The sequence below is a fragment of the Pistacia vera genome, unplaced genomic scaffold, assembly GCF_008641045.1.
Source record: "Pistacia vera cultivar Batoury unplaced genomic scaffold, PisVer_v2 Contig578, whole genome shotgun sequence".
Classification (NCBI taxonomy): Eukaryota; Viridiplantae; Streptophyta; class Magnoliopsida; order Sapindales; family Anacardiaceae; genus Pistacia; species Pistacia vera.
The window spans coordinates 574,991-589,883 of record NW_022196421.1 but is presented as its reverse complement, the minus strand read 5'-3'; the positions used below and the strand labels follow the sequence as shown (position 1 = coordinate 589,883).

The following is a 14,893-nucleotide window of genomic DNA, read 5'->3' as shown; positions in this document are numbered from 1 at the left end:
GAAACCTAATCCTAAACATAGATTTCAATTTTCTGATGCAATTAAGGATTGTAATTTCAAATTCAAGCTTACAACTAAGAGGGATTTCTTGTATTATTTTAAAAAAAAAAAAAAATTGATGAAATGAGTTATTCATATACATGACAATGATTAATTAAAAAAAAAATATAAACTAGAAGTTGTACATATATAGACAATTGTTAAATTAAATTAAAGTCAAAACGAATTCAAGGGATGTCACCAAAATTTTTTATGAATAAAGTTGGCTGAATTCGTATATATATATATGCATTTAAGAATTTAGAGTATTCGCTCATTTCATCCTTTGTAATAACCTTATAATATAGTATAATATGGAAGGTCACGATCTTCGTTTTATAACATGACTACATACATATAATGATATAAATATAATTTTTTAATGTATTTCAATGTGATTTAAAAATTGTAAAACTGATGTTAAAAATTTACTATTTTTAGATTTTAATTTCACTCTTAAGTCAATTAGTTCAGTATGTTGCGTCTGAATTTCAGGTTGCTGATATTTTAACCAAAGCCCTTCCAAGTAATAGATTTACTTTCTTAAGGGAGAAATTGAATGTTACTGATGAACTGCCTGAATAAGAATGTTTGAGTTGGTTGCTGTGTGTTTATTCAATTGTAAGTCTGATACTGAACAGACGCTGGTTGATTTTGCTGTTGAATTTTGCTGGAGTAATGCTGGTTGATGATGGTTGATGCTTGCTGGCGTAATGCTAGTTGTTGTTTTGCTGGTTAATGTTAGGATGAGAAAATGCTGAAGAAGTTGATGCTAGGATGAGAAAATGCTGAAGCTTGAAGGAGTTCAGCATAAGCAGGAAGAAACTTCAGAATGCAGACACGTTTTGGTTTCAGGGGTGATATTAGATATATGAAAGTCTCAAAGTTGTAGATATGTTGTGTTTTAGTGAGAGTATTAGATATGTATAAGACATTGGGGGTCTGAATGTAAAGGTCCAAAGTTTAAATGAAACGGTGCGTTTTTTTGTATAATTGAATACTATAAAAACTGCAGATCTGTAACAGTATTTTAGTTAAGTAGAAAAATCCAGATCTGGTTTTTCTTTCTTCTGCATCTTTTCGTTCCTCTGTTTTACTTTTTCTTTAGTGTTCTTTGCTAAGTTTCAGCACTTGTATCTTGAAATCTCTCATGGTATCAGAGCCAAAGACAAACGTAAATGGCAAATTCAAGTTCTGAATTCATAAATTTGAAGGCTGGAATCGAGCAGACTGGGCATGAAAATGCAGGAAGTTCAGCTCAGCAATCCTCTCTACCGAATCTCTCTATCAAATTAGGGGAAAAGAATTACAACTATTGGCGCTCACAAATTCTTCCTGCCCTGGCCTCTTACGAGCTTGATGGATATGTTATAGGTGAACATCCTTGTCCTCCTATGTTTCAAATTGAGAAAAGTTCAGATTGTGAAATAGGAATCAAGAAACCAAACCCTAGGTATTTTAGCTGGAAAAGAACAGATCAGTCTTTAATAAGTTGGTTAATCTCATCCATATCAGAACCTATGTTTAGACATGTAACCAAGTATACCACTGCCTACGAAATTTGGAATACTCTAGAACTATATTTTCAATCTTTTTCAAAGGCTAGAACACTGCACTTACATAATCTATTACAGAGTACTAAGAAAGAGTCTCTAAGTGTGAATGAGTATATTCTAAAGATGAAAGAGTATGGTTTAATTTCTAGTGGAGTTCAGATTGGAGAGGAAGAACTACTCCTGTATATTCTGGATGGGTTAGGACCAGAATTTGATGCTATGGTTGCAAATTTGGTAGCTGATAGCAATCAGGCTACTCTTCAAGAAGCTCAGATATTGCTTCACAAACATGAGATGAGACTGGAAAAACAGAACCATGCTCTGTCCAGTTTCCATGAACATATGGCTTCAGCATTACTTGCGTCTAAGCAAGGTTCTACTGTGTCCAATACTGGAGCATCTCAGCTTCAAGCTTCTAGTACACAAGAGACATCTTTTCTCACTCCTCAGTTATCGCCAATACAGACAGGATTGATTCCATATCAGAATCAAAAACCATATGTTTAGTATCCTTCTAATGCTACTGCATTCAATCCTATGTCTTCTCACCCTGGCTCTCCTCAGTTTGTCTCCTCTAGATTGATGCATTTTCCTAACAATGGGATGAGAGGCAGAGGTAGAGGCGAGGATATGTCAAGCCACGTTTGGTATGTCAAGCCACGTTTGGTATGTCAAGTTTGTGGCAAAACAGGACACTCGGCTGTTCAATGTTACCATCGCTTTGATCATAACTACCAGGGTTTCACGACTCAGAATTATACTCTAACCCCTGGTCATAATAACATGTCAAATTACTCTACACCAAGCTCATCATCAAGCTTCAATGTTCAACACCCAGTAGGTAGCTTTGTTGTTCAACAACCAGCAATCTCTTTTCCTGAGACAGTTTATGAACCCGCACAAGCCTTGTTTGCTGCAAATTATGCATTACCAACAGTCTCACAAAATTCATATGGAGGTTTTCATGATCTATCAGCACATAATTCTCCAGCTTCTACTCAGAATTTTAAAAACTGTCAGCCACAACAGTCTATTAGTGGACCTTCCTATACTGGTGGACCTTCTTATCAACATTCAGCATTCATGTCTACTTCTACAGTTCATGCTATGCAGCCAGTGGCAACAGCACATACCCTTAATGATCAGTCCTGGTACATGGATTCAGGTGCTTCAAACCACATGACTGCTGATTCAACAAACCTAATGGTGAAGATAGATTATCAAGGAGGGTCACAAGTGCAAGTGGGGAATGGTCAATCTATTCCAATCACACATACAGGTATAATTTCATTACCCTCAGCTATACCTTGTAGAGCTTTACAAATGCATAACATTTTGTGTGTTCCACATATCACTAAGAATCTATTAAGTATCTCTCAAATTACCAAGGAGAACAATGTAATAGTTGAATTTCATGCTGATTATTGCCTGATAAAGGATAAGATCAGCCAAGAAGTGCTTCTCCATGGGACTATCAAAGATGGGCTATATCGATTGACATTTCCAAAATGAGTCTCTTCTTCAGCAATTTATTCTCCTACTACTGGTATCTCCTCCAATATCTGTGATGTTACTGCTCAGTCTACATTCAGTGGTTCTCCTCTAGCTGCTACTGAATCTAATATGTCTCTTACTGCTGGTATCTCTTCCAATATCTGTGATATTACTGCTCAGTCTACATTTAGTTGTTCTTCTCCAACTGCTGCTGAATATAATAAGTTGGATTCTGATATCCCCTTAGCTAGCACTGCAGTTTTTTCTGCCATTTGTAATCAATCACAATCTGTCTCCAAAAATGCTATGTTATGGCATGCTAGATTGGGACATCCCAATACTAAAGTACTTAGTGCAGTTCTAAATAAAATGCATGTAAGACATTCTGTTGATAATAATAATCCACTGTTTTGTGAAGCCTGCCAATTTGGCAAATTGCAACAATGTCGCAAATTGCAACAATGTCGATTTCCAAGTTCTCAGTCAAGAGCAAAACACCCTTTAGAATTAGCATACTCTGATTTGTGGGAGCCTGCACCTATAAATTCTACTGAAGGGTATAGATACTATATCATCTTTGTAGACGATTTTAGTAGGTATGTTTGGATCTATCCGTTAAAGCTTCAGTCTGAGGCTTTTAATGTCTTTACCCAATTCCACTGTTTTGTTGAAAATCAGTTAAATACTAAGCTTAAGTGCTTGCAAACAGATTGGGTTGGAGAATACAAGCCATTTGCTAATTATCTGTAGAAACATGGAGTATTATTTAGGCATCCTTGTCCGTATATTCATCAGCAAAATGGGCATGTGGAAAGAAAACATAGGATGATCACTGAATTTGGATTGTCTCTGTTAGCACATGCTGGAATGCCCTTGAAGTTTTGGTGGACAGCTTTTAGCACAGCTACTTACCTCTTAAACAGACTCCCCTCAGTTGCCATCGATTTTATCTCACCTTTTCAGTGTCTGTTTAATCAAGAACTAGACTATACCATGCTTAAGGTATTTGGTTGTAGTTGTTTTCCATACCTCAGACCTTATCAGCCACACAAACTCTCATTTCACACAGAAAAATGCATGTTTCTTGGGTACAGCCTTGCACACAAATGGTATAAATGTATGGCAGCCTCTGGTAGAGTTTATGTAGTAAAGCAAGTAAGGTTTAACGAGATTGAATTTCCTTTCAAGTTTGGATTTCAAAACGATGTGTCTGATTCTGAAAATTTCACTGAAAATTCTAGATTTTCTCAAGCCTGATTTCTACTGTGTAATGCTCAGTCAATGGTAGATCCATCCTTGTTAAATTCTCCAATATCAGTTTCAGCAGAGCCACCTACTGATCATACTGGTCCAGCTGAATGTGCACTACTAAAGTATATTCCAATCCTCACTCTGTACTTAATGTATCTGCAGGTTCAGAACAGGTCATGACATCAGATCCTCATGCATCTGCTATTCCTAATTCTGGTCTTGTGGTTGATAACATTTCTGTAGGGTCAGAACAGCCCAGTATATCTGATACTCATGTTTCTGCTATATCTGATTTTGAACATGTGATTAAACCTCCTGGAATTTCATCTTTGGATCTGCTTGGTATTCACTTGGAAGTTGTACTGCCCATATCTTCATCCAAGGGTCCATATGATAATATTCATCCCATGGTCACTAGATCCAAGGCTAAGACTCATGCTCTTTTAGCAACTCAGGGTATATTAGCAGAACCAAAATCTGTCACTGAAGCAATGAATACTCCAGAATGGAAGGAAGCTATGTATGCTGAATATCAAGCATTTTTGAAGAATCAAACATGGGAGTTGGTTCCATATGAAAAGGGCATGAATGTAGTTGGAAGTAAGTGGGTGTTCAAGACTAAATTACACCCTAATGGGTCACTTCAAAAGTACAAGGCTAGGTTGGTAGCCAAAGGATTCCAGCAAACTCCTGGCCTTGATTGCTTTGATACTTTCTCTCCGGTAGTCAAGGTAGCCACTATTCGAGTTATCTTATCTTTAGCAGTCTATAATGGTTGGGAAGTGCAACAACTAGATGTGAATAATGCGTTTTTAAATGGGGACTTAACTAAGCAAGTGTTTATGATGCCTCCTGAAGGTTTTTCTGATTTTTCTCAAACAAGGCAGGTGTGCAGACTACATAAGGCTTTATATGGTCTTAAACAGGCCCTTAGAGCTTGGTTTGACAAGTTACGAGTTGCTTTATTGACTTAGGGATTTGGAAATTCTGCTTCTGATATTAGTCTATTCTTTTACAAAAAAGACTCTCATGTTGTGTATCTTCTGGTCTATGTAGACGATATTCTACTTACAGGCAATAATCCACATTTGATGTCTCAAATTGTGAAAGATCTTAATGATCAGTTTGCATTAAAAATTCTTGGTCCAGTGAGTTATTTTCTGGGATTTGAAGTGAAGAGAACTGCTATTGGGCTGTTGCTCACTCAAAGTAAATATGCTCAAGAATTACTTCTCAAGGCTGGTATGGAGAGTTCTAAACCTTTTTCTACACCTATGGCTATAGGAACTAGACTAGTTAAGTAGGATAGTGCTTCTTTTGAGCAGCCTTCTCTTTATCGAAGCATTATAGGGGGACTGCAGTACTTGATTTTATCTAGACCTGATCTAGCTTTTGCCGTTAAAAAATTGAGTCAATTTCTTCAACATCCCACTGAAAACCATTGGACAGCCTACAAACGTATATTGAGATATGTCAAGGGTACTCTTAAGCATGGGTTGTTGTTCACAAAGAAAGATCATTTCTCCCTTGAAGCTTTTGCTGATGCTGATTGGGCAAGCGATATCACTGATAGAAGATCAACTACAGGTTATAGTGTATTTGTTGGAGGTAACTTAGTTCAGTGGAGCTCCCGGAAACAGAAGGTAGTTTCCTTGTCCTCTACGGAGGCTGAGTACAGAGCTCTCTGCCATACTGCTACTGAAATTGTGTGGATCAAACAGTTATTTACTGAGTTAGATATACATAGTACTAACATACCTGTTATTTGGTGCGATAACATGAGCGTAGGAGCCTTTTCTGCAAATCCTGTATTCCATGCGCGAACTAAGCACATAGAAATAGATGTGCATTATGTTCGGGACTTAGTTGCTCAGAAAAATGTGAGTGTTCAATATGTTGCGTCTGAATTTCAGGTTGCTGATATCTTAACCAAAGCCCTTCCAAGTAATAGATTTACTTTCTTAAGGGAGAAACTAAATGTTACTGATGAACTGCCTGAATAAGAATGTTTGAGTTGGTTGCTGTGTGTTTATTCAATTGTAAGTCTGATACTGAACAGATGCTGGTTGATTTTGCTAGTTGATGCTGGTTGAGTTCTTCTGATAATTGATGCTATAATGATGATTGATGCTTGCTGGAGTAATGCTGGTGGTTGTTTACTTGGTGAAGTAATGAAGAAAAATGTTTTACTTGGTTGCTGTGTGTTTATTCAATTGTGAGTCTGATACTGAACAGATGCTGGTTGATTTTTTCTAGTTGATGCTGGTTGAGTTTTTTTTTTTTTTTTTTTTTTTTAGTTGATGCTGTAATGATGATTGATGCTTGCTAGAGTAATGCTGGTGGTTGTTTGCTTGGTGGAGTAATGATGGTTGTTGTTTTGCTGGATGATGTGGTTGATTCTGATTGATTTTGCTGTTGAATTTTGCTAGAGTAATGCTAGTTGATGATGGTTAATGCTTGCTGGCGTAATGCTGGTTGTTGTTTTGCTGGTTAATGTTAGGATGAGAAAATGCTGAAGAAGTTGATGCTAGGATGAGAAAATGCTGAAGCTTGAAGGAGTTCAGAATAAGCAGGAAGAAACTTCATAATGCAGACACGTTTTGGTTTCAGGGGAGATATTAGATATATGAAAGTCTCAAAGTTGTAGATGTGTTGTGTTTTAGTGAGAGTATTAGATATGTATAAGACGTTGGGGGTCTGAATGTAAGGTCCAAAGTTTAGATGAAACGGTGCGTTTTTTGTATAATTGAATACTATAAAAACTACAGATCTGTAATAGTATTTTAGTTAAGTAGAAAAATCCAGATCTGGTTTTTCTTTCTTCTACATCTTTTCGTTCCTCTGTTTTACTTTTTCTTTGGTGTTCTTTGCTGAGTTTCAGCACTTGTATCTTGAAATCTCTCGGATTACAATAAATCAAAGATAAAAAAATTTGTGTATCTATAATTTATAGATTTCAATGAAATAAACTCTTATGGGATTATTTAATTTCAAGTAGAGTAAATAACTTTTTTCCCACCGAAGGTTTGCCTTAATAGCACTTTCCCACCCAAAAAGTTTCAAAAAAATATCACTTTACTACACAAACGTTATGTTCCGTTAATAATTTCTATTAAATACAATGATATTCATTGAAGACAAAAATACTATTCCCTCTTCTTCTTCTCTTCTCTTCTTAGCCCCCATTATGGCCAGAACAACCACCAACTCCACCTCCTCCTCCTCCTGCTTTAGCACTGCTACCAATACCACCTCCATCTAGTCTAATTTTTTTAATCAATCAAACAACCATTCAAACAATTCCAATCAACGATCAAAACAAACACAACAACTCTCCAAAATCCGATGATTTTTTTTTTTGGGGGGGGGGGGGGGGGGGGGGGGGGACGTTCGCATAGGGGCATGAGCGTAGAGGCAATCAAGCAAGTGTCGCACACACAGGCATGGGCTGTTGGAAATTGGCCTAGGACTTTCATCGAGCGGTTGGTGGGCGTGGCTTAGAGCTTCAGAAATCCAATGATAAAAGGTCACTGACGGCCAGAAAAATCAAGCCCATACACACAGAACACTTCTACAACTTCCAATTTCAAGAATCAACCTCCAAAATGCCCTAATTTCATCATATGGCAAAAACCCAAATTTCGCAAAGAAACAAACCCTAGAGAGGAGGGTGGAAATCAGCAAGTGAACAATGTCAGGGCTATTGGGGGTTTTGGATTGGGGGTACCGGTGAGAAGAATGGTGGTGACGGGGTGGTTTTCGGTGAAGGAATCGACAAAAATCATGTGGCCACAATAGTGGGCTATAGCTGGAGATTGGTGGGATGAATAGGGAGACGGAAAGATGAGTTTTATTAAGGAGGCTGAGGGGAGTGCTTTGGTGGTGTTGGGGGTAGTTGTTGACGTCGAAAAGGGGCTAATAAGGCTTGGGTTGGCTATCGCGCGCAATGGAGGATTTTGAGAAAAAAGTTCGATTTTGACCATATCTTGGGCAGATTTGCTAGGGAATGGCTCAATGATTAAAGGGGTGAAGAAATCTATCTATTTGGTGAAGAAATCGACAAAAAACAACACCCAAACGGCTGGCGGTGGAGTCAACAAAGATGAGGTTATGTGGAAGATGAAGAGATTGAGTTGATTTGGGTGGCAGTGGTCGGTGGGGTTTTGTAGAGTAGGTTATTAATTGATCATCATGTCCTTACATATAACGGATTTTTGACCATCTTGCTCTTCTTCATAATGATATTTACTAACTGAAAGTGTGCATTGGATAATAAAGTGGTATTTTTAAATTTTTTAGGTGAGAAAATGTCATTAAGGCAAACCTTGGGAGGGAAAATCGTTTACTCTTTCAAGTATACCCAAGATTTAATAAAATCATGAAAAACCTTCTATTATGAAAGTATTGAAAACAAACTGAGAGGATTTATTATGGTCATTATTAAATAAAACTAATGGCCTAAAATGAATGATAAAATATCAAAAATCTCTTTAAGGCTTCGAAAATAACAAAAATTCTTTTACCATAAAGTTTTAAATGTTAAAATAAACGATAAGAAATAATTTAATAATATTTTTAAACTTACAAGAATATAAATTTTAACGGTTTATGGACAATTTTTTAAGGATGAAGTATTTTCATTATTTCAAAAACCTCATAAGAATTTTGTTATTTGATCATACCTTAGGAGAATTTCGTTATTTATATTCTATCATACTTGGTACAATGGTACTTAGCATCATACCCACAAATAGAACCAGTCACTTTCTATTCCAACTATGTAGCAACTAGTGTGAAGAGAATGTGGCCACCATTACATATTCCACTACTATATTGGGATATAGTTTAAATAAACCATTCCCAAATTACAAATAAATTCTCTTCCTCTCCTTTTTTCCAACAACTAATTATGATTATGTTTTGCTGATTCCTAGTGTAAAGGAATTCCTTATCTTTCACAATTTGGCATGAAAAGATATGCATGGACCATATCCAAGTCTAATCCATAAGTAATATTTAATTACACCACCCAAACTAGTAATAACCCGGATATTCAATAAAATAAATATTGTCAATTTTGGATTTAACTTGAACGTATTTATTTTAAGCTTTATCAGAGTGTTTTAATCTAAACATATATATAAGTTACTCGCTATAAACGTGTGATGCGATAAAAGTTTCGTGATTCTCGTTTTGACTCGAATAGTAATGGCATCTTTCTAAATCAAAATCAAAATTATAACTTTCTTGTGTTGCACCACATTTCCATATACTTTTAGCATATACTATTTTATATAGTGCTCTTAGTGTCTTGTAACCTTTCTTTTCAGGGTGAATAATTTATAATTGTGTGCCAAATTGGGCCACTAGGAATTGAGTTCTTTAATTTCCAAGGTTGCATAAGTATATTGATATGTTCCAATGTAACTTTCCCTGAAAGAAAAGAATAAATAAAAAAAAAAAAAATTCAGTAAAGTTGATATAATTCTGTCTCTGACATTTCTTAGAAATGAGCCTAAACCAGAATAACCATGCTCTTGTTTCAATTTCTCTAACAAAGGAAGTCAGCTTAGAGATCCAATTCCCAGTAAGAATCTGATAATTTTCTCCATTAGTTTCTGCATAAACATTTGATGAGATCAATGGCACTCAATGGCAAGGCTGATGAATCGGAAACTTATTCAGCTTTAGGATTGGTTGATTCAGGGAAAGGAATAAGTTGTTCAGGAACTCCCCACGTTGTATCGATTGTTTCATCTGTTCTTGAGAGACCGATTCAGAAGAATGAGAACCTACTGAAGGCATCGAACAAGAAGGATGTTGTTACCATACTTCATGGTTCAAGAGTTCCCAGCTTGAGCGTCAGACAATATATGGAACGCATCTTTAAGTACTCAAACTTCACCCCGTCTTGCTTTGTTATTGCACACATATACATCGATCGATTCCTTCAAAAACTCAATGCTTACCTTACAAGCCTCAACGTGCATCGCCTTCTGATTACCAGTATCATGGTTGCTGCAAAATTTTTCAATGATGAGTAAGGTCTTACAGATATATATCTCTAGAAAACCAATATGTTTTCATCTGTCGAATTTTGATTGAATGGATAGATCTTTCATTCTGCAGGTGTCATAACAATGCTTATTTCGCCAAAGTGGGAGGGGTGAGCACTGCAGAAATGAACAGACTGGAGATGAAGTTCTTGTTTACTCTGGACTTTAGGCTTTATGTGACAACAGAGGTCTTCAGGAAGTACTGTCTAAACCTGAAGAAAGGAGCTGGAGAAATACGAGATCATGCCGTCAAACCAATTGAAAAAAGGATGGCCATACAAAGATGAGAGCTAAGCTGCAGAGCAATATAACAGAAGCAGCAGCCTTCTCTATAAGTTTTCTTCATATTCAAGCTTAGGGGAGTCAATATATCACAAAACCAGATTCCAGGACAGGAAAAATGTCTGAAATAATGTAGAACAATAAACTATATATGGAAGAAAATTGCCCACTCATGTTACAATTTCAGGATTATGGTTTCATATTTAAGTTTTAGGTTTAATGCTAAACCATCAGATGGACATTTCACTACATCCAGAAATGTTCTCAACATACAAACTGACGCTCCTGATTTACATAGGTAGATTGTAGGTTCACCAGGGAATCCAGTATTGAGCTCAGGTTCTCAAAGCGAGTTCATAGTATTTCTAGATTATAAAAGAAAAAACCCTTAAATAAACTCTTAGTAACAGTCGATGCCAAAAAAGGGAAATTTGTTTGAATGTACTGGACTGATGATAGTTCAGGGAGGAAATTCTGTGAAAATTTCAAGTCCAAACCAACAATTCGAATTAAAATTAACAACTCTCTCAACATAGTGAATGATCATCTAAAAGGCAATTTAGGAACAATCTGTAGCAAAAAAAATTTACTGCACACGCCCTGCACAATATCTTGTTCAATTGTACATCATTAAATATTCTACTACTAGCTCACCTAAATAAAATACTTCAAGCATGCAAAGGGTATATTAATGACAGTGCATTGGAAATTAAATCAGATAAACCATTTCAATTAACCTGAGAAAGTTATCTGAAAGCAAACGAGAGCTCCACAGGATCAGCTGTATTTATACAAAGAGGATTCGGCCAGTGGCTACTGAATAATTGTTGGTTTATCCTTCAATCAAAGGTGTTTTTACTTGCTGCATAGAACGGTAAGCTGCCAATACAACAATGGCAACCGCATCTCCAACTGCAACGGTGAAACACAAGCAATAACCTGGAATACGGTTAACACATGGATGAAAGTTTTATAAATTTGCTTTTATTATTTTAAAGGGTGAAAGTAATGCTTAGACCCAGACAATCAACACACCTAAACAAACATAAGAGAGCGATTAATGAGTGGATGATATTGCTTCCGGATTTTCCCAGCTTCAGTCTCTGGAATACTCAAAGTGCGATTGCTCTGCTGCAACTACAATCCTCCGGAATATATTATTGAAATCACCCACTGTGAGCTGATTGGAATAGGAGCCCTCTATTCCCATATCTTGGCTAACCTACAATAGCATATATTTCAACAAAGTTACTGTAATTTCAACCCAGCTTAAAAACAGAAATGGATTTAAAAGGAAAAGGGTGAAACAGCATAGAATGCTGTATTTTACCCACAAACATGAGCACAAAACAATCAAAATTCTAGCATTGTTCGAGATTGCATCAATAAAACTGTCTTAAGTTTACTTTGTAACGAAATAAAAAGTAAGACTTTATAGTCAATTGTACGGTCTAGACATCTTTGCTCAGCCAGCAAAATTGATCTCAACACAGAAAAAGAAAAGACATTAGCCACAAGAAACCCCAAGATAAAGTACTTATTTAAGCAAAGACCCTTCAGATCAAGAGCATGATTATGATGATTTCAGTATCCTAAGTTCCTAACCCAAGAAGAGAAAACATTATATATTGCTGTAATCATTCAACATACTTATCGAAGAAAGTAAATACCCTGGTAGAAAATGAATCCGGATCATCATCTTAGCGGCAACAATGAGGCCAGTATCCTCACCATGATCGGCAACATCTACAAGTAACTCAGTTGCGTTTTGCCATGACCCTAAGTTGAAACATTTGGATCAAAAGTGAACTTTTGAGAACCTGGGGATTAGATTATACTTTTTTCAAACCTTAAGGACTACATTGTTCTTAACATCGAAAGCCTACGTGTCCAAAGTTGAAGTTATCTACGTACGCCATTTCAAAACCACAACTTTACCTGCTTCCATTCCCTCCATTTCCTCACTTCATTTTCCTAATCCCTGCTCTTTGGCTTTCCCTCTTAACCTGCACACCTGGCCCGTATTGGCAGAAGCCTCCGCACGTCGATGGCGTCTCTATCTCCGCCATCGACCTCTGTCCATCAGGGCCGCGTTCGGGTTCTAAAACAAGGTTCACCACCAGCGTTAGATCAACATGCTGGTCCGGTTGTTTACTGGATGTTCAGAGATCAACGGCTGAGAGACAACTGGGCTTTGATTCACGCCGTTGATCAAGCCAACAAGAATAACGTACCTGTGGCTGTGGCTTTTAATCTTTTTGATCAGTTCTTGGGTGCTAAAGCCAGGCAACTAGGGTTCATGTTAAAAGGTTTGCGTCATCTGCAGACAAGTATTGAAGAAACTTTTCAAATTCCATTTTTCTTGTTTCAGGTTTGTCTTTTTAAACTTCAAGAATTATTAGAATATGAAATCTCAAGTAGTGTAATTTAGAATATTAAAAATTAATGAATTTTGGGATTAAAATTTATATGGAGAAGCTGAAGAGACTATACCCAAATTTGTGAAAGAATGCGGGGCTTCATTGTTAGTAACTGATTTTACACCTTTAAGGGAAATTCGGAGGTGTAAAGATAAAATATGCAAGAGAGTGAGTGATTCAGTAGCTATACATGAAGTTGATGCACATAATGTAGTACCTGTTTGGGCAGCATCTGAGAAGTTGGAGTAAAGTGCAAAGACCTTACGTGGGAAGATCGATAAATTGCTTTCTGGAGTACCTCATTGATTTACTGTGTTGCAATCTCCACATAGAAAATGGGCTGCTACTAGACGGTCGATTGATTGGGACAGCGTTATTGCTGATGTTTTAAGGTAGATATTAACTGATTCGAGTGAGATGAGGTGAGATATCTTGGGCAACATGTTTTTTTTTTTTTTTTTTTTTTTTTTTTTTTTTTTTTTTTTTTTTTTTTTTTTTGGTTTCAATAGGAAAGGGGCTGAAGTTCCTGAAATTGACTGGTGTAAACCTGAAGAAGATGCAGCAATGGAAGTTGAAGGAAAGTAATGAGGGTTTTTGACAAAGAGGTTGAAGAGCTATCTGAAGATAGGAATAACCCATTGAAACCCAGAGCACTTTCATGTCTCTCTCCATATTTGCATTCAGGCAGATTACGCAAGCAATCCACATTCTTCTCAGAATCGATTAGGAAATCCATTAGCTTCAGAAAATCGCAAACACGAGTATTCCAGGGTAATGGCATTGCTCCAAAGCTAGAACATTCTAAGTACACGATCAGTATCATCGTCTATATAATAGGGAGTTGCAACTCATGTAATTGCTTTTCAAATCTTATGAACATGTGTTCTCCTTCAATTTTCTTAAACTTCACTCCCGAGTCCCGACTCATGCGCTTCCTTGCACATGGTAAATATGTATAAATGTGGCTTGACCTGATGTTCGCAGTTTCCAGAAGAGAATTTCTTTTCCAATCCGTGAAATGTTTTAACTGGCGACTGGGGAGTAATCAATTTCATTTCGTAAATTGACTGAAGAAAGTACAAGAAAGCTGCATGAAGGTACCTTTGTATTCCCAAGAGTCAACATAAGCTACACAAATATTCCCTCAGGGACAAAGTATGGAAGTGATCTCAAGTAATTGCAAGTCTGAGGCTAGAAAATATAAAGATTTCAATGAATCACTTGGAGCGACTATATTACTTAAGAAGAGTTCTCCAATGAAGATAACATCATACAAAATCATCATTAAATATTCACAAGCTGGAAGCACCGATGTCTCTGCATAACAGTACGAATTTTTTTCGTCGTCCTTGATGAAGCTTAGAATTTCATCTTGTTTCTCAATTGTTGTTAGCTGGAAAAACTTATCATATATCTTCTTTTGTCTTTTCCATGTTAGCCATTTGTTTTCCATGGTGAAGAGGACCTATGAAATTATCGAGGAATGTAGGCTTCTTTATTTACTCTACTAGTCAGCTCAGGAACCTTGTAAACACACAACTAATCAGGATCAAGTCAGACTCCAGTTTTTGTTAATATCATTTCGCAACTCTTGGACCAAATCCTCATGTTTCAAGGAAGCATTCATCTCCAAGTTCATGGGTATAGCCGAAGTGCAGACAAAATAGTCACTAAAATAAATATGTAAATGCAAACTCAAAAAGAAATCATTTCTGTGCATGAAACTAAATGAAAAGCTGCTCAAAACAATGCATTGTAAAAGTATAAAATAAAATAATATCAAGGTGATATCAAA

At 36.6% G+C, this 14,893-nt stretch overlaps 1 protein-coding gene across 1 annotated transcript; it reads left to right on the top strand.

Moving 5' to 3' along the window:
* The first annotated feature begins 9,895 nt into the window (after positions 1–9,895).
* LOC116109307 (cyclin-P3-1-like) lies at positions 9,896–10,839 on the top strand. Its single transcript, XM_031395545.1, has 2 exons — positions 9,896–10,380; positions 10,470–10,839. The coding sequence occupies exons 1-2, from the start codon at positions 9,974–9,976 to the stop codon at positions 10,681–10,683; spliced, it is 621 nt and encodes a 206-aa protein (XP_031251405.1). The 5' UTR covers positions 9,896–9,973; the 3' UTR covers positions 10,684–10,839.
* The last annotated feature ends 4,054 nt before the right edge of the window (positions 10,840–14,893 follow it).